The sequence below is a fragment of the Centroberyx affinis genome, unplaced genomic scaffold, assembly GCF_046629955.1.
Source record: "Centroberyx affinis isolate AG114_WGS23_722 - 3 ecotype Tasmania unplaced genomic scaffold, CSIRO-AGI_Caff_v1 ptg000686l_1, whole genome shotgun sequence".
In the NCBI taxonomy this organism is placed as follows: Eukaryota; Metazoa; Chordata; class Actinopteri; order Beryciformes; family Berycidae; genus Centroberyx; species Centroberyx affinis.
In genome coordinates this window covers 117,558-137,959 of record NW_027279307.1, presented here as the reverse complement: position 1 = coordinate 137,959, position 20,402 = coordinate 117,558, and the positions used below count along the sequence as shown (strand labels likewise).

General features: G+C 42.7%; 1 protein-coding gene across 2 annotated transcripts in view; it reads right to left on the bottom strand.

The window, feature by feature from the left end:
* Positions 1 to 6,542: 6,542 nt before the first annotated feature.
* Positions 6,543 to 20,402, bottom strand: part of stim2b (stromal interaction molecule 2b) — a 46,435-nt gene continuing 32,575 nt past the window's right edge. Inside the window, exons 3-12 of one of the 2 annotated variants that reach the window (XM_071519312.1) lie at positions 19,727 to 19,838; positions 18,629 to 18,740; positions 16,777 to 16,892; positions 16,276 to 16,453; positions 15,625 to 15,802; positions 14,354 to 14,515; positions 12,527 to 12,627; positions 11,377 to 11,615; positions 10,433 to 10,676; positions 6,543 to 9,659 (exon numbers count right to left, since the gene is read on the bottom strand). In XM_071519312.1, coding sequence (XP_071375413.1) covers positions 9,020 to 9,659; positions 10,433 to 10,676; positions 11,377 to 11,615; positions 12,527 to 12,627; positions 14,354 to 14,515; positions 15,625 to 15,802; positions 16,276 to 16,453; positions 16,777 to 16,892; positions 18,629 to 18,740; positions 19,727 to 19,838 — 2,082 coding nt within the window. In that variant the 3' untranslated portion in view covers positions 6,543 to 9,019. The remainder of the gene's footprint in view (positions 9,660 to 10,432; positions 10,677 to 11,376; positions 11,616 to 12,526; positions 12,628 to 14,353; positions 14,516 to 15,624; positions 15,803 to 16,275; positions 16,454 to 16,776; positions 16,893 to 18,628; positions 18,741 to 19,726; positions 19,839 to 20,402) is intronic. The other variant, XM_071519314.1, reaches the window with a different exon arrangement.

Here is a 20,402-nt window from a genome sequence, read left to right as displayed (position 1 = left end):
TCCCTGCAGGGGAACACCTGGAGGAGGCCAGCAGGCTGTTTTCATCCTGTAACAGTCATATTTTAAACCCAGTAATCTATCACTGAACCATGAATATTCATGATCAGCACATCTGCAGGGAGGGATCTCATTATGTCTGTGTTTTCTTTTTTTCTTTTTTTTTTAGTCCGACCATATTGCACAACAAAAGGTGGATGACAGATACAGTAGATGTGCAGTTACTGTAGACAGAGAGAGAGAGAGAGAGAGAAGACAAGACAGGGAAGGGAAGACAAGAGAAAGTATACTAATATTGTTGGTAAAAATATAGCGGCAGCAACAAGCCATCCAGCGATCACTCAGTGTTCGGTGCTTCTGTCTTCGGAGCAGTTTACGATCACACATCATTACCTACAGCACACCTCCTCTCCCCACAGCACCCTCACATTAAATATTATGCAGGAGCGAGTCTTGCACTCACATTACTATTGGCTGCTTGTAATGTCGGTTGATCGAGGAATGTAATCTCACCCTGCTGTTACACTCACTGTAAATCAGCCTGGATAAAAGCTGAATGCCCCGAATGTGAAATGTAAGGAAAGTGGGAATGAAGGATAAAACTGCTCTGACGCTCCCGGTTCACCTTTTTCAAATCGATTTCCGCTGACGTATTTTCAAAACCACTTGAGGGGGGAGTTGAGCTTTTCTCTAATTGGAGATTATTATATTGTAGTTATTATATTGTATGTTGTAGTTATTATTATATATGTAGTTTTTTTTTACCGGTTTCAACAAATTTGACTCTTTTTTTCAGGATGTAATGTAACTTCCTTCAGGACATTTACTTGGTAAATGTGAAATTGTCTTGGAGAAAGTTGCTTGTTTCGAGATTTTCTTTATTTTATGATAATCTCTTGAAAGAATTACGTCATACTGGCATGTATCAAGTGAAATTTATTGAGACCAGCAAGATTATCTGCCAGTGAAATGAGATAATTTGACTAAAAATATCATGAATTAAGCTTGATAGGTTCTGGAAACAAGTTAAAATCACTGGACAGCTTGTAATCTTTTGCAGTGTGGTTCTCCATTTGGACCTCAGCACCTCTTCTGACTCAATGCTAATGATAACATCAAGGTAATTGCCTATGAAACAAACTCGCAGCCTATTAAAACGCCCCGAGTCCAAGGCTTACCTGTCTATCTCAATTTTCCGGCTTGTGGGAACTTTGACTTGGAAGCGGACTTGATAGGCTTGTCCTTAAACACGGATGTCAAGATGATGGAGACGTGGCGAACAACGCGGGCCGGCGTGGGCATCGCACACGTTAGTCACATCCCAGTCACTGGAGCCGTCACTCAAAGAGCTTGGCTCCAACTGACAAACATAATTTACTGAGTGTAAGAGCTTTGAGTGACATTTGAAACACTGTGTTTGTCAATTAGGACTAAGCTCTTGGTGAATCATCGTGACGAACACTAGATTTGTTCTGAGGCTGGACTCACACAGGAGCATCCAGCGCTCTGCACACGGCATGCGGCAGAGAAAGAGCAAGTGGAGGCTCAAATGGCCGTGTGACAAATGCAAAAAAGAGATGAGAGTCCTCATGTAGTGTAAAAGAGAGGTTTTTTTTACTGAAGAATCAGCAAACATGAAACCACAAAGGGTTTTAAGTATGGTACATCTTCAAAACTGGCGGAATACGAAAGGCACAAAAGATAACATTGAAAAGTCCAGCGACACATTTCAACCATGGAGGGTCTTCAGATGAGCTCTTTTTTCATTCTTCTCTTTTTTTTCTATACAGCATAAAACAGACAAACCATGGGACCTCGCTCAAAAATATGTAGTTATCGGGTGAAAACCTTGTATCTCCAAACTTAACTTGTGTATGCCTTGTTTCTGGCTTGACGACCATGCATTTTTATTTTATTTTTTAGTTTATTTAATTGGTTTTGAAAAGGCTTCATAAACCCATGAGTTGTAGAGTTTCCTCAACCCACTGAGGAGCATGTAATCCTTCAACTGAGCTTAAAACATGAAAGTCATCAATGTCAGAGTTACGAGTTTGTCCTCCGACAGCGACGATATGTAGATGGTGTTTCATCTTTGTCTTGATGTTAAAATGGTTGATCTTATTGCAGGAACACTTGTGCACACAACACTCTTAATGATAAATTAAAAGTGGAATTCCCCTTTTTGGCGAACTGGATGCTTGACAAGGAAGGAATGAAGGATAGGAGTTTGATTTGTGGTAAAGATGTAAACACACTCATGATACTGGAAAGGGCTTTGGATAAAGTTTGAAAAGTGCATAAATGATGTTCAGAGGCCCCAACGAAGTCACGTGCAACTGTGAAATCAGAATTAAAAGGGTAGAAAGCAGAATGCGGGGTGTGGGGTTATCCTGTGTGATGAAGTCACACACTGCCTATTTGTGCTGACTGATAGGTGTGGAGGACTGATGTTCTGCCAACTCGATTGCTGTGATCACATATGCAAATCTGATTAAGTGCTGTTTAATCACAGCAAATCAATCACAGCTGTGTCATTCAAGCCAACAGACATTCAGGTGACTGCAGTCCTGACAAACATTTTCATGATTTGCTCATTTGTATTAATGAGGCCTTTGATCTATTTCAGCTGTTTTAGGGCAGGGAAATTAAACTCGTAATTGTTCAATAAAAAGATGCGTGCAATGTTGAAGCGTAGTTGTGTTATTTTTAGAAATTGTTTTAATCTGGCCGGCCTTTGCTGCTAATTGAAGATGAAATTCAAGTGGGATATATTTTGATGATTCAGGCACATGCAGGCTATTTGCTCTGGTCTCAGTCTGGACTCAAACTCGACTGGACATGGTCTTGGAATTGACTTGAACTCGACTAAGGTGGTCTTTACTAGAGCACTGGTTTGTACTGTGTGCATGATACCTGTATGTTCTTGTAGAAAACTAACTTCTTTGTTTAAATTGCAGCATCTATTTTTAACGACGGCTTGACGCACTCTGACTGTAAGGAACGGCTCCTGTTGTGCAAACCCCGAATCCCTCTCAAGGAAAGCACTGGCTGGGTAAACCTCTCTAGTGTCAATGTTGTGGTTTAGCACTAGCAGAAGCAGGAACACCAAGGTCCATATTGAAATGGCTTCATTATAACACACACTGGCTGCAAGTCTCATTGGCAGAGTTTTAGAGCAGAAACATTCTGCACAGTCATTTGCAGTGCGCTCTGTGCCAAAGCTGACTTTGTCTATCCCAGCCTGGGTAAACATGGCAGCCCATCATCTGGACTAGCCTGGACTGTTTCGCAACCCAACTCTGCTGCTGTTTATTATAATGGCTGTGTGTGTGTGTGTGTGTGTGTGTGTGTGTGTGTGTGTGTCCACGTCTTCATTTGCTTTCCTGCATCTCCAGTATTCCTAGCCTCTCTCTTAGATGGCAAGGTTAAACAGCACTCATTAATTGAGATGGTTTGCTGCAGAGTTTTTGCATCGCTGTGTCTGTGATTCCTTCAGTTAATATTGTCTCTTTCTTACAAGTTTGCCTTTCTCTCTCTCTCTCTCTCTCTCTCTCTCTCTCTCTCTCTCTCAGTATTGCCACCCTTTCATAATTCTCTCTGTATTGCTGCCCTTTCAAAAACACCCCACCTTCTTTTTTTTTTTTTTGCGCAGGAAAAAAAAAGGTAGACGGCAGGCCCCAGTAGGTCACAGTGCATTAACCACACTAATAAACCCATTACACTGCAATGGAATGGGATCCGAAAGAGAGAGAGAGAGTGAGAGAGAGTGAGAGAGAAAGAGAGAGAGAGAGAAAGAGAGAGAGAGGCTGTTGAGTGATGGGGATAAAGAAAGGAGAGAGGGTGATTCTGGCAGGAGAAGAGTGATAGAGAGCGAGACAGAGAGAAGGAGAGATGAAGCGCAGTCTGAGTGTGGGTAAAAGCTTCACTGATACATAGCCACTCTATGTGTGCATTTAGGCCCTTTGTCTATTCATTCCCTTCTCCACCGCCATTCATTAAGAGCAGGATCTGCCGGAGCTTTGCATTACTCTGTATTCCTTTCCACCCCTCTTTCCGAGCATTAGCATCATTGTGGGGCCAATTAGAACGCCGCGGTGCCATTCGGGGGCCATAAATATCCACAACGACTCCCTAACCTGCATCGCTCCTGTGAGGAAAGAGAGGAGAGGAGAGGAGAGTGGGGGAAGGAATATGGGACAGGGGAGCTGCCGGATGCAAGTTGTTAAAAGTATTGCTCTAGAATTAGACCGCAGTGTTTGTTGCAGGGAGTGGATAGCTGTGGAAAGTGAAATGCTTGGATGACTAAAAAGCACAAAACATCAAGGCGATTCATATTTCCCATATACAAAATTAACAGTGTGCACATTTTCAGTGCAAATTGCAATTTAAAGGCTTATACTGACATGTAAATTCCAACAAAATCAGGGAGCATATTTCTGCATTATTGTATATTTTGGTACACCTGCTTGACTAACCAGCCAGTTTGGATGTCTGTGATTTGGATAAAGGAGATGATTTGGTAATTACACACTAATGACATGACTTATTTGCCAAAGACTAAGTGGGGAACAAGATGATGTTTTGGCTCAAGTCCTAGAAACAGGTTTAGTCCTGAGCAGTAAGATATGAAACTACCAGCATAAGGTAAGGACGATCAGACTGGCTGATGGATCAATATGAATCCCTTCAGCTGTGGACTTCATTATGCCTCTGCACCTGCACCACCAAGACAAATTCTTCCGCACTCACTGTGCTGGACTGATAATGTGGGTGTGATTCTGGTGTGTGAAGCCAGTCATAGTGTAATTGCGTGCTTTACTGCAGGGTGTAGGCTTGCTTCCTCCCTTCCCCAGCACATGCATTAACACGGTGTAGCAGGGAGTGGCTGATATGGATGGATTCCTCTGATACGCTGCTGACACCATGTGGCCGCTGCAGTAATTGCATCTACAAGGCGCGAGCCAATGAGGTAAGGCCGGTGTGGAAGGCTGGGATTTGTTGTTGTGTACAATTGTGCCCAAACAACACATTCATCACCGGCAGACGTCCCCGCTCCTCTCCCCGTGCGCCGAATTGATGAACCATCAACACAAGTTTCATCACATTCACTTTATATTGATAAAGCGATCATGCATGCTTTTTTTTTTTTTTCCTGTGTATCACGGTTTCCCTTAGTCTCAAGACAAATGGGGTGTCAAAATGATATTTTTCCCCACAGTTCTCCGCTCTTCTGTGAGGAGAATGTCGGGCTCCAAATAGGGGGTCATGACTGCTTCCCGCGGCCCGTGGGAAACCTCTCATCAGCGGGGCTGCGAGTTCGGCTGCGCAGCAAATGGGTCAGAGCCGGGACTTTCTAACACTTTACGGGATACATGGATGAATGTATATCCACCATTTGCAAAAAGTGTCAAAGTTTGATAGTGCAGAATTATTTTTAAAGGGGAGTCGGGAACTTAAAGAATAACACCAGTGTCATTTTAGTGTTTTCCTATCGCCATTAATGCCCATAAAAAATCTAAACCCACCCATGTATTTGTCAGACAGAAGCACAGTCAGCTGTTTTGCCTTTGACAGCTGATGCAAAATACCTGCTTTGACATCAGTGATTGTGCGAGTGTGACTGGGGAGTGGCCAGAAGTGCAACGTGCTTTAAAATTTAAATCCATAGAGAACAGTGCAACGACTTTCTGCCTCATGTGATTTAGTGTCGATTGGCTCTTTAAGTTTCATTTTGCCTCTTTTCTGCCATCAGAAGTAAGTAACAGCGCGCAGTAATGGAAAAAGTGAAAACAGTCCACATTAAGTTGATAATTAGCTGTGTGATTAAGTCATGTTAGGAAAAACTGCAATACAGCAGTATGTCACTTTGAGCTGTTTTTAATGGGTTTTTGAAAACAATGGGAGCCGATGACTTACTGGAGGTTTAAGCAAACCTGCAGCAGAACAGACAGGAGCAGCTTCTGACTGTGGCAAATTGGTCGGTTTAGACTTTAACGGCAATGATGGAGATAGGAAAAAAGTAAAATGACACAAAAATTACACAATTTACAGTGTTATCCTTTAAGTCCTGAGCTGATCAAACAATAACTATTATACAGAGTGGATACACTTCAATTTAAATACTGAATGATGAGCCTGATGTAATGATTTCTGAAATTAACTTTTAAAATATATAGAAAACACTGACTGGTATAACCTGCTGCGATATATCGAAATTCAGTGCATCGCAATAAAAAAATGTGAAAATACGTATTGTGGGGCATAAAAATGAATCGTGATATTAGCTAATTTTATTCTGCTGTAGTAATCACAAATGATACGCTTGCTCATCACAATTTTACAAGCTCTCCATCGGAATTCTATTATTTGGACTTTGCAATGACATTTTTAAATTGTTTACATTCTAGCTAGCCAATGACATCGCTAGAAAGATTTGTGTCTCAGAAATAAACGTAATTCTGCACAGTCAGACTTCGTTGTCATTGAGCTTTTATTTATTACATCGTATCATGTTTGTATCAAATCGTGAACCATATATCATCAGCGTATCGTCCCATCACTACCTGCTTCACATATATATTGTGCAGACACATGACTCTGAAACAACTGCGTTATGCCTCCATTTTTTTATTAATTCTTCTACAGTATACAAATATTCACACACCAAATGTTCTCAAAAAAATCCCTAACGTCTCGTAAACATTCAGATTTTCTTCTCGTCTTGCAGTTCTGTCTTCTTTTTGCTTCGCTGTGTGCTGTACTGTACATGGCCTTCAAAAAAAGAAACACAACCCAAGACGCGGCCGGAGCCTCGCGCCCCACCCTGACGTCCCATCGCGTCCTTACTGGAACGGCCGTCGCGTCATCTCGTGTCGGACCCGTCGCGGCGGGACGGTGATGATGCAACAGAGTGACAGCGAGTCCAGGATGAAGGGAAGAGGGTAGTAATCACAGTGTGAAGCAAGAGCTCTTGAAAACAGAGCGCTCGGTCTAGGCCCAGAGGTGAGGAACAGGTTAACGTCGAGCTGCGGCGGGCCGTATTGCATGAACTGGCTTAGAGCATAGTGTAAGGGCGTGGGACCGGTACCCATCAGACCTGGGCCAAACCACTTCTACAATTAATTCTTAGTGTTTGTTTTTAACCTGCTTACTGGTGGAGGTTACCACATCACGACAGTTCAGATAGTGTACAGTAGGGCTGAACGATACTGACAAAAAAATCTAATAGCAATTATTTGACAGAATATTGCAATTGTGATTTAAACTGAGATTCATATCATCACATCATACATTTTCTAGACCTTTAAAATTGTTTAAAAAAAAAAAAAAAAGATGTGTGCAGGATGATGAAAGGTTTTCACCAATATTGTACTTGATTCATGGACCAAAGAAGTCCATGGTTCAGAAATCCATTTTGGACGCTCTTCTCTCTCTCTTAAGCAATTAATTGCAGCCTCTATTATATTTCATATAAAGTTCATATTGCGATTTCTATTTTTTTTCGATGAACGAATCTAGTGTACGGTAAGCTGTCAATCACAGAACGTGTACTACACTGACTTTCCTGTGATCGTCTAGCCTTTCTGGTACTCTCGTACCGTCTAATGTGGCAAACGCCACGCACATGGTGCTCAAAAAGACAGCAAAAAGAATTATTTGCACACAGAATTTGACCAAGGTCTGATATGGATCCAAGATTTTAGAAAGGGATTGGGTATTAAAAACAAATAATGAGGAAGGTATAAAGGTGTGGCTAGAGGATGCAGTTAATCAAGTAGTAAAGGACGGTTAGATATGTGGATCACATCGGGGTTTAGTAAAGTAAAGAACTGACGGGCAGATTACAGGGAAAATGACACAGACAGGTCACTGAATTGGTGTGGGTTAAATCTGCATATTCGTTAAACTTTCAGTAAAAATCACTCCTTATGAACCCCCACCAATAAAAATCTATTTAAAAACATCTATAAGAACATAATAATGTAAAAACAAAGTATATATATATGTATATATATATATATATATATATTGAGAAATCCATAGACAGTCGCATTGAAGACACGTCAAATAATTTTGGCTCTGACATTATGTGCTGCATCTCCACTGCCTCTGCCCATACATTCCTCTCATCTCTATATCTTTATTCAATATGTACTCCGCAAGCAGCGGCCCTTTCCCAAAAACCAGGAAAGCAGTAGTGCAACAAACTTTAGCAGGATTTTTCAAAGGAAATTAGTCGTGTACACGAGCTCAGGAGCTTCCGTAAACTGGAGCTCACTTAAAGCATAAAAAAGCCCATGACTGAAACACTTGACAAGATGCAATCCATAATTTGAGGGGGGGGGGAGAGAAATGTCTGGGACACGTTTTTAGAAAGAAACTGTCGTAGAACATAATTCAGAAATCTTATCCTATTTTTTCCTGGCATTCTTTATGTGCAGCTATCAGTACTGAGTGAGTTTTCAATACTTACAGCAGGAGCAGCTGCTTAACGGGTGTTTTACATCATCTTGTACTGTACAACAGCGAAACACTACACATGACGATTTATTATTTTTACAGTCACAATGTGTGTTTAAAATTCACTTATGGATTGCACCTTTAGACCTCTACACATAGTGGCTTTTTGGTTCAAACTCAAAAAAGATTAAGAGAAGACAGTGAGCAGGTCATGTGCGTTGGTCGTCTGGATGACAACTGGCATGACCCTTGACCCTTTGACCTTTCATTGACTTTTCCTTGACCTTTGAAGGTTTCCCTGTGAGGCTATGAGTGAACTAAATAAAAAGGCATTATTGAAAAATAAGGCTACCAATCTGGGGGGTTCGAGGCACCCAGACTGAGCTACATTCCATCTTTGACCAAAAAAAAAAAAAAAAAAAAAGAAGAAAATGAGAGAGAAAACGAAAAAGAAAATGTTTTAGCTTTTACGATGACGTCCATTTTTTTAGTATTAGGGCTAAAACGACTTTCTCTTTATATTTTATCCCTCTCTCTCTCTCACTCTTTCCCTCTGCGAGTTTTATTTTTTCTTCTTGAACAGGCTCTTGATTTTAGAGGAGGAGCGCTTGATTTTCTCCCCGTTGTCGCTGGAGTCCTGGGAGGAGGCGCTCTGGAGCTTGCACTCCTTTCCCACACTCCGGCCCTCCGAGTCCAGGGAGGTAAGGGACGGGTAGCGGCCCACGCCCACGCCGGGCAGCATGCTCGCCGGCAGCTGGCCGAAGCTGTAGGACTTCTCTAAGATGCCGTTGTACATGCCCTTGCCCGTCGGAGTGGTGGCGTGCCCCTGGGAGAAGGGTATACTGTGGGACTCGGGTATGATGCGGGTGAGGTCGGGCGAGCCCTTGTGTGCGAACGGGCGGTGCTCCAGGGCGGGAGACGGGGAGGTGGAGGGCGGGTCGGAGGGGGTGGTGGCCGGGGTGGGAGGCAGAGGAGGGGGGGTGGAGTCCCTGAGGCTGCTGCTGCTGGTGGGGGTGGTGGTGGAGGAGGTGGTGGTGGGGGGGGACGCGGGGAGCTCCTGGCACTGGCTGAGCAGCAGTAGCTCCTCGCGGGAGATCTTGCGGTAGGGGGTCTCCGCGCCCGGCGTGCAGGGGCTGTGCAGCGTCTTGCGCCCCACGGAGGAGTTGAGAGAGTCTGTGTCGGAGCTCTCCTGAGTGATTTCCCTGAGAGAGGAGACCAGACACACAACTGTCACCACAGAACAGACTGGCAGTCAAGTCAGATCCACTCCCACACAGTGTCACCACTTCCCAAAAAAAAAACAAAGGAATAAAGGACCTATATCCATGAGTGCTGTGATTATCTTTTGTCAGAACTAGTTTGAGTTTGAAACATAATGTAGCTACTGGTGGTCCTAATGCTGAATGAGCCTCATGACACTAAGAACAATGAAATCTACTGTACTGAAATGTCTTCTAAGTCATCAAAATTACACATTTAAATTGGGAAAATTAAACCATTTTGTGATAAAATGGATTCATTTTAGATACAAATTGTCTCGGCAGATGATAACATCTCTAAAAATACAACCATTTAAAATGGTAGTGCACTACCTATATAAAAAGGTTACTGGCCACTTTCCTTCACATATTTTACATGAATATGGCCACTTTGTTTCTAAAGGAATATAGGTAATTGAATCCCCTTGGCGTTTTGTCTTTACTGACACATTAGGCAAATGGGGAAAAGCAGGGGAGACACAGGAGATAAGATTCTGCTACATGAGGCTCCAGAGGCGGGATCTTAATTAATACGGACACCAGTACAGCCACTTTCTTATTGATTTTTCATGCGGCATAAATGGCATATTCTTTATGGCTTTCAGTATATGCACTCATGAATCCTCCCAACACATGCTGGAGGTCATACCGTACCAGATTTCACCATTTAAACCCAAGCTGAAGACGCATTAGAGATAATGTCTAGAATTAAACACCTGAGAGTCCAATCGGTAAAACCATTCCACGGTGTTCGGGCCACTGCTACATACCCCCTCCTATCCGAGCTGAAGAAGATATGCTCCTCATCGGCCTCGGGGTGATAGGAGAGGGGCGAGCTGGCCATGGACAGCAGGTCGGGGTCCGGGGACATCAGCGTGGACTGCGGAGAGCTCAGCAGGCTCCGGCGGGAACGACACAGGCTGCTGCTGCGCGTCAGCGAGGGGCGGATCAGGGTAGACGCTGGGGAACGGAAGAGGAGGAGGGGGATGTGATGATGGGGCACCAGAGAGAATCATGCACACCATGAGGACACTTTCCAAACATAGGAATGGTTTTCTCATACATGCTTATCATGTATTTATCTATCTATGGCACCAGAGAGAATACAGAATCCAGAAACACAAGAAAAAAGCAGGGCATGAGAGGTGAACCCACACAAACACCGAATCAAATATATATATTTTGCCTTTTTGCCCAATAACTACACAGTGTGGACACACCTGATTGAATGTACCATGCTTTTCATTCTCTTAAAGCCATTTTGATCTAAAGGCTTATGCTTAAATGCTTGAAATTTGTTTCTTAGACAAATATAAATAGTGAGATTGATGCCTATGTATGAATTTCTTTCTAAAGTCTTTGCCTTTCCATCAAAGCAAAAGGCAGCTACTTTAAAGAATCTAAAATATAAGATAGTTTTGAACTCTGGTCACTGCATAATTCCACTTGTGTTATTTCACAGTTTTGATTTCTTTACTATCATTCTAAAATGTGGAAAATAGTAAAAATAAAGAAAAATGCGTGTCCAAACTTTTGACTGGTAGTGTACATGCATGTGTGTCCACACCCACAGACATAGGGACATCTGGTTTCACTCCACCTGTTTCAAATCTTGCAGAGAGGTTTTAAAGAAAGTTTAAAGTTTTCCAATCCGACTCACTTGTGAACTGTGGAATGATGGGAGGCGTGTCCTCATCCAGGTCATCCACTCCTCCAGCAATGGGGTAGGGAGGCACCGACACCCGCGGCATGACCACCCAGCTGTGGTCGGAGTAGAGGCTGGCCGTCAGGCTCGGCAGCCCCGAGTTGTGGACCACCGGGAAGCCGCACAGCTTCTCGATCTGCTGCCAGCGGTGGAGGCGCTCCCTCAGGCACGCCGTCACCTCAGACAGGGCTTTCCTGGAAAATACACATGGACAGGGGGAAAAAGGTGGTGAAATTTACTCTGTTGATATGTCCCTGCACCAGTGTCACCAAGCCAAACGTGCCTGTATAATTATTGCACTTAAGGTGATCTTGTTTTTGGTTCCGATTCAGACTCAGTATGGAGTCGTATTTGCTTTGATTAGTCAATATTTATATAGGTTTGGGCCATGAGCCTGCTGGTCTGATATTGGATTACTCTCTATTGAAGTGCTCATGTAGAAACCTTTTCTTTGTTCGCCCTTTCATGTGGCTTTGATTGTATTTTGCTTTTGAACTTTGTTGCATGTTTATGCTTGTCATGAAATTCTGCTGTCTTGGCAAGGTCTCCCTTGAAAAAAGAGATTCTTGATCTCAGTGGGACTGGCTGGTTAAATACAGGATAATTAAATAAAATTCTAGGGGGGAAAAAATGATGCAAGGGATGCCAAGACTAAAAAAGAAATGGATATCAACACTGAGGCAGAACTGGAGGAAATGCAGTCAACTCTACTATACTCTACTATACTGATACTGTTATACAGTCTATAGATGGGCTAAGCCAGAACTTAAACAATGCACACTGCAAACAAGACTATAGCTGCTGCAGTTATATTGACTGTGGATTTCAATACCATCATATTGAAAACCGTAATAGGAATTGATTTTCAATATGACACCACCAAGGACCTTTCTTGCAGTTTTCAGTACTCAACAAGTAATGTGACGGACTTCACATTAATGCAAATCAATAGGTAAAGATCAATGACAAAATACACTGTTCAAGGACAGTTTGTTGCAATGTTGTGGACTACAGATATTCACTATCGGGTTCTAGTCGATGTCGCATCACACTAATGATTTGTGTGTGTGTGTGTGTGCGTGTGTGTGCAATAAGGTGTTCTTACTTTGCTTCTAGTATCTTGTGGTCCACCTCATCCAGCGATGAGCTGTGGGCTACGTGAAGCGTTCCAAACACAGAACTCCTCTTCTTTTTTATTTTCTCTGCCTAAGATGCACAAACACACAAGAACATTTTAAAATGCTTTTCCTGAAATCTGAATTCATTTATAATTTGCATCACTTCTGTCAGAATCTTCCTTGGTTTTTTGGATGTAAGTTGATTAGGGTTAGACCGATATGGGTTTTATGGGTTTTTGAAGGCCTGTAGTGATGCTGTTATTTTTGGATTGAAGCTGCCAATAGATTATATTTAGTGCCAATATTCGGTATATTTAAACTTGACCATTTTCTTGACAAAAAAAGACAAGGATTTAGTGTTTCCATCAGAATAATATTCATGTCAGGGTCCTCTGAAGCCTCTGAAGCATTTAGACCATGGGACACTAAAACTCTCCACTGAAACCCAAACTAATGAAATTCTTTTAGGTTTGCTAGCAGCTCTTTCAGGTAGAATGAAGCAGGTTTGATTGCAGGTTGTAATGGATTCTCTTAACTGAAAGAAAATGGCAATGAGGCTGATGTCAACTCATTAATCAGTCAAACAATCCATGCTGTTAGTCATCAATGAACCTGTCTTGAAGGTTTGATGTGAATTTGTACTTTGAGGAGAACATTTCATGCTTCAGCCTGTGATCTGAGTTAATCGAGTTTGGAAATGAGGACTCCTTCCAGCTGCAAGTCGCAAATGCAACAACCAAGCAATGCAATTAAAACATAATTTGGCCACATCATTAAGAGAAGCAAATTAGAAAAATGGAAGCATTAATTGTCTTCCCGTGTAAGTTTGGAGGAGAACTCAATTCGGCTGAAGTTTTGCAGTTAATTATGGAAAGAGATTAGTGCCAGCAGAAATTGTGGAATTGTATATATACATTATATATACATATACATTATACATTTTAATACTGATATTGAACTGTTGAATTCAAAAATATGAAATCAAAAATTTGTTAGGCATTTGTTGAAATTGACTGCAATGCAATTGAATCCCAAATTTAATGTGATTATTATTGAAATTAACTTAAATTTTTTAGTTTTCTCAATACAGATTCGGCTTCCTGAGATCTGGGCCCAAGGGAGTTTTGTTCCCTGAGTGTAAACTGGAGAACTGCTGCCTCTTCAAAGGCTGCCAACAGTGGGTCCGCCCCACTTTTCACTTAACCAACCATAAGCAAGACTTGTAAATCATGTCATTTGTTTTATGTTACTGAACATCATATCAACTTGATGAATCAAGCTACAATTGACTGTAGTCTAACACATGAATATGTGGCCTAGCGAGCCGCTAGCTCAGTAGTGGTTAATGGCTGTTGGCAGCCTTTGAGGAGGCAGCTGTACTTTAGTTAAGTTAAATTCAATAATAAATCTCTTGCTTTTCAAGCCATTGCATTAAATTATTATTTTTTTTAAATCGGCGGTTCAATATGAGCATAACAAATTCAAATTTATGCAATTCAAATACAATCTCTGCTGGCACAAATCTATATATTAAACACCTTCTCAACACTGGCAACTGATGTGATTCCAGTAAAAAAGAGTTAGTTAACTGTGAAAAAACCCCCAAAACAAATCACACGCCAAGTGCTTGCAGGGTGGCCTAGTGGGTACTGAGACCATCCTGCAACCAAAAGCTCACAGGTTCAATCCCCACAACAGCCCGTCTCCTGTCCAAGACACTGTCAGCCCGACAGGCTCATTCACTGCAAGTTGCTCTGGGTAAGAGCATCGACGCTTCGTGCTTAAACTTAAACTCCTACCCCAAAGGAAGTTACCTCGTCCTTGGCGACGCACAGCTGGAGCTCGGCGCTCTGCTTCTTGATGTTGTAGTACTGCACCTCCACCTCGTGGGTGAGCTGGAGCCACATCTGGAGCGCCTCGGGCACCGACCAGTCCGACTGCATCTCCTTCTCCGCTCGCTTCAGAGCCATGCGCACCTGCACGGAGACGCACGTGTCAGGGTTCGGTTCCATTCACGGCCAATTCAGCCAACACAGGCAGCAGATTCTCTTCAACATTAATACACTGAAAAACATTTCCCATAAGACGCCTGACCTATCCAATTTATTGACAAATAACTGAGAGTGAACGCTCTATCAACAGCAAATGAATTGCAGTCGCTGTTCACATTCTGAATTAGTCGTTTAGAAATGTACCGAGCGGAAACCCTGGCACACACTCTGACATTTTTATAGAACTTCTCTCAGAGTGGAAACCTCATTACCAAGAGGAACTCGTAGATATATCGGCACTGTATGTTTTATGTGAAGGGAAATGGTGGCAATCTTGTGGGTGTGCAAATGAGATATTTTGTGCAAGAAAAGAAAATCTGATGTAAAACAAAAATGTTCAATTAATCATTTAATCTCTCGGTGATTCAACAACAGCAATGAATGTGTTTACATGCACATAATATTCCAGATACTATCTCCTATCCTCATTAAGGTCAACTTTAGGAGAAGATGTTTACATGCATCTTCATATCCTGATCATAAATATCCCTGTATACACTGACAGAAGAATTCCTAATGTCTCCATGGAAACAGAACTTACGCAGACCATAAAAATCAACAGTCAATGGGGTTTGTTTTGGTCACTACATAATCCTATTTGTGTTATTTCACAGTTTTGATGTCTTTACTATTATTCTAAAATGTGGAAAAGAGTAAAAATAAAGAAAAATGTGTGTGTCCAAACTTTTGACCGCTTTGTCCGCTTTCTTGCGATACTGCATTGATCCCCAAAAGGAATTTCTCTTTCACTTTCTAGTCTCCACAGGGAGGTCAAAGGTCAGGTTCAATTACAGAGCAGTGCCATTGGAGCTGGTAGGGATTCGGTGTCTTGCTTAAAAGCACCTGAGCAGGGCAGATGCTTGCTGACATGAGGGCTTGAACTTGAACCTGGACTCTCCAGCTGAGGGACTCTCTCCCCAATCAACATCCCACCCTGCTGCCTTTGTCCTGCATTTGCATTTTCCTGTAGGGAATGAGGAGTCTGTGTCCGGGTCAGAAAGCAGTCAGCACTGCCCTCTACTGGTAATTCCTACCTGCACCAGTTCCTCCTCTGCGTATTTGAGCCGGCTGAGCTCACATTCAGCCCCCTGCCGCAGCTCGCGAAGCCGGTGAGCCTCCTTTTTGGCCCCGAAGATCTCGTCCCTCATCTTCTGCTCCAGGTTCTGCTTCTCCACCGCCACCGTGCGGTTCTCCTCCTGGGCCTTTTCCAGCCTGGGAGACGAGAGGAAAGAGACAAGGTTGGGTGGGAATAGTTCAGAAAATAATGTGTGAGATGTAAGTTTAGAAAAATGCTCGATCAATAGTAAAACAGTGGTTCAAACAATCTATGCACATGGTGAGGCAAAGTTTTGGTGAGGCAAACTGAGATTTAACAACTATATACAGTTAAATTCATTTCCCCAACTAATTTTATATCTATATACTGTATATTTGTACATTAAATTTGTAGCAGTACACAGCTTCCCTAGTTTTAATATGTCAGGAACCTAAGAACCACTGCTAAATCAGGGAGGACTGACATATCTATCAATAGGTCAACAAAAACATGCAGAAAGTGTTTCAGCACCAATGATTTTACACTCTATATCCCTTGAGTGGGATATAGGGTGTAGCCCACTTTCACATTTTTCTTCCCTAAAGCTTAAGCTCTGCATAAATCCTGTGCATCTCCCTCCATCTCTCACCGGCTCTGCAGATCCATGAGGCTCTGCTCAGCGTTTTGCAGACTCTCCAGATCCTTCATCATCTGGGAGATGTGCACCTTGCTGGACTTGTTCTGCACATAGGCAAACCAGCAGCCCCCAACTCCGATCACTATGGAAACCATCAGGATGAAGTCTTTCATCCAGTTATGCTGCGGACCTGCGGAGGGAAGGAGGCAGGGGAGGGGAGAACAGCAGAGTGGGAGAAGACAGGTGGCTTTCGTGAATAAACATTTCATTTCAGAAAGATTCCCCTGTTTATAGACAAATGAGAAACTGAACTAACGCTGGAGCTGGATATTATTTTCTGCCGGAGATTTAATGCTTCTTCTGTTTTTGGCAGCAAAACTCAACAGAGCATGGGCATAATTTATGTCAAAGCTGATGTTCATTGGTATTTCCCTTTAATGAATAGTGATGGTCTTTGATTACAGTACAGAAGTTACACTTTTTTTGGTGTTGAAGTGAATTGTAAATACTTACGTAGAGGAGGGCCAAAAAGCACTGCGTCTAGTGCCTTTAGGTTGAGTTTTTGTTTATGCCGCTGGTCTAAAATCTTCAACTGCATTGACATAAACGACGGTTCATTGGCCGCTATTCTGAAATGTGGACAAAAATAAAAATCAACAGTGAATACTAGGAATGTTTATTGCACATGAAAAAATGTAACTTGCTACACAGTCAGATTTGGAATGTTTCTGCATCCAATGGGCGTGATATTTGTGTGTGTGCGTGCGTGTGTGTATGGATTAGTGTTCGTGTTAATGGCTTTTTTGGCAAATTAATTTGTCATTTAAAGGGTGAATGTATCCCAGAGTTTCCCCTGCCATTGAAAAGATATGGTAAGTCATCCTGCCTTAAGGAGCTGCTAGTCCACCTAAAATCATCAGTCTGGGTTTCAATGGAGAGTTTTAGTGTCCCATGATGGTTTAATTGCTGTTTCAGAGGCTTTTCCACCTTGATAAGAATAAAAATCTGAGGGAATACTTGTAATTGTTTTCAGCATGAAAATGGTCGAATGTAAAGATATTAGCTATCTAAAAATATCTAAAAATGTTGGTATCAGCCTTCAAAACCACATATCGGTACAGGAAGCACAGGAATACCATTGTCTGTATGTGTGTGTACGCACACATGGGTGTGTCTGTCTGTCAATACCAGCCTCTGCATGATAGAGACATATTTGCTGTGCATGCTTACACAAACAGGCATTTATATCGTGACAGGAGGCCACAATACGGGGTACGATGCACACTCAGCTGCCTATTTTGGCCATAAAGTATGAAGAAGATTACTCCGATGCCAGATAATTCTCACTGGGCATGTGTGCTGCTATCCCTGATTTGAACTTTGTGACACCACCGTCCCCTCCTGGCTTTTTCTTCCCACGCGGGCGTCTGCATACCACCACCATCTTAAGCGGATCAGACAACATGGCAGCCTGTGGAAACCGAACCCCCCGCGCTGTGACATCACCTCATGAGTCAGCGCCCGTCGGCAGAGTGGGCGTAACGCGACACCCCTCACTGGACCACCCCTCTCTCACCCTGTCCCCTCTCCTCCCCCCCCACTGACATCTCTCCATCTAGTCATGCCATATGTGCAGTTAGCAGTGAGTCACATTCCCCAACTGTCCCACCCATCTCCGAGCTTCTTCTGCACGTCACCCACTCACTTTACTTCGTTAATGATTTCATCTTCAAGGTGCTGTGGGTCGGAGTTTTGAATAGTGCTGAATATCTTTTTATATGCTGTTAAAAAACACAGCCATCAAGACCTGACAAACCACTCTGCAGGTAAGTTTTAAAGTTGAAAACATTCATGGAAAATCAACCACAAAACTTAACTGATTTGGCCGTGAAAGAAATTATAAGCATATCCTCAACAGGAGGTTATAGTGTGGAAATCAACAAGACTGTAATCTTTTCTGTGACAACCATGAAGAGACTAAGACACTGAAGACAATAGCAGTAGTGAGGGAGTGGACGGTGTGTGTGTATGTGTGTTTTTCCCCCATATTGGTTGTAATTTCCATCCTTTTTCCCCTGTGATGCCTTTTATGACCAGCAGTGGGCAGCATTAACCAGTATAATGAAAACAAAAGGGGCCTTTGGGTGTTATAGCGAGGACCATAACAATGTTATCGTTCATAAACCCATTTCATAAGTCACCAGTGGCAAAGCAAGAAATCAGTGGAATATCCTAATTAGAGGAAAGCACTTGTAACCGTTTACCAGAAAAGTGCAGTGCAATTATTATGCATTATGTGTCATCTTTCATTCTTCTACTTATCCCTTTTAAATAATGCTGATAATAAGAATAGGGAGGTGCTAACCGAGGTAGGGTGTTCCCTGTGACCCGGAAGTCCCTGAAGTTTTTCTCATATTGCGGCAGCTCCACCGACTCTTTCAGCCACTGCACCGCATCGTCCATGGTCCAGTTGTGGACTGATGGGTGGAGGGGTGGGGGAGTTGAGGGTGAGAGAGGGAGAGAGGGAGAGAGAGAGAGAGGGGGGGGGGGTGTCATTACATTACATTTCAAGCATTTAGCTGATGCTCTTATCCAGAGCAACTCACAACAAGTCTAACAGTAGAATAAGCATATTTTTTATATAGCCAGCATCCAGGACAACCAGCCAATAATAAGGAGTGCAAGGGATTAAAACAACAATGGCTAGGCGGGAGACATAAACATAATTCTACATCAGTTAGTGACTTCCTACTTTTCCCACAATGCCTTCTGACAACCCCTAGAGAGTATGCCTGAACTTGTTGCATTCAGTTCATGTAGGTGGAGAGAGCAATCGTGATTGTGATATTGACAGAATAGTAACAGCAAGAGAGTGAATTTCTCCAGTCAAGAAAAAGTGAGGATCGCTACCCTTACTCAAAACGTCTTGTAGCTGCATTGCATTCTGGTCTATTGAGGCTACTGTGGGTGGATAAATCTGTATCTCTTCCTCTTCTACAATGGATTTCTCTCTGTGTGATTGTTGAAGCTCTTGCTCTTTGATTCTGAGGGACTGACACCAAAACCTGATCGAAGTTACTGTTGATGTTTTAGATAGTTGTAAAATGTTCTGCTATTAAACTCCATTGTAGCTGCTGGAAATATCTCAATGTGACATAAACATTGTCTACATTTAGCTAATTACCTGTGGGAATAAGAAAAATACATCATCAAACAACAAAATGGACCAAGAAATGCAAGGCACATCAGAGTTTGTTTTTAACAGTGTTTTCAAATGGATTTTTTCTTCTCCTCCCTTGTCATTCTTCCTTCTCTTGCTCTAGCCACCGCATCCCTCTTTCTCCTTCCCTCTCTCCATCTTTCCCTTTCTCCTTAATTAGAATCACTTCATACAGTACAGTAATTGTATAGGAATTTGTGTTGGTGACATCGGTGCAAAGACAGTTGGCTTCTCCCTCCATACCTTCGGAGGTCTTCCAGCCCTTCCACAGCTCCTCCACAGTGATGTGCTGGTCTTCGCGGTGCAGGTTGCTATGTTTGTTAGTTTGCTGCTGCTTCATGTCCTCTATGATAAACTAGGAGAGGAAGAGACATTGAATTGAAGTTTACAGACTTTTCAGACATCACTTCAGATATATTTGGGGTTAGCTCACTACATTCTGAATGAGCCTTTTAACCAGGTTTCATTCAGCACTCTGGGGGAATTATAGAAGGCTGTGTGTGTGTGTGCGTGTGTGTGTGTGTGTGTGTGTGTGTGTGTGGTTTTGACAGAAAGGGCTGCAGAGAGTTGGCTTTTGCCTAAAAGTCTTGCTTTGGATCACACACACATACTCTTTCTCTTCCCTCTCCTTTCTTCCTTTTAGGGACTTTGAAAAGAAGGAGAAAGAGACCCATGGAGGAGGCACCGCTTCCACCTGCGTGTGTGTGTGTGTGTGTGTGTGTGTGTGTGTGTGTGTGTGTGTGTGTGTGTGTGTGTGTGTGTGTGTGTGTGTGTGTGTGTGTGTGTGTGTGTGTGTGTGTGTGTGTGTGTGTTTTCAGTTTCCGGATGTCCTCCTTTGGTAACTTAGAACTAACTGCTCCAGCAGAGAAAGCCATAGCAATCAAACCAGCCAATGAATTGCTAGTACGCCACCAGCATT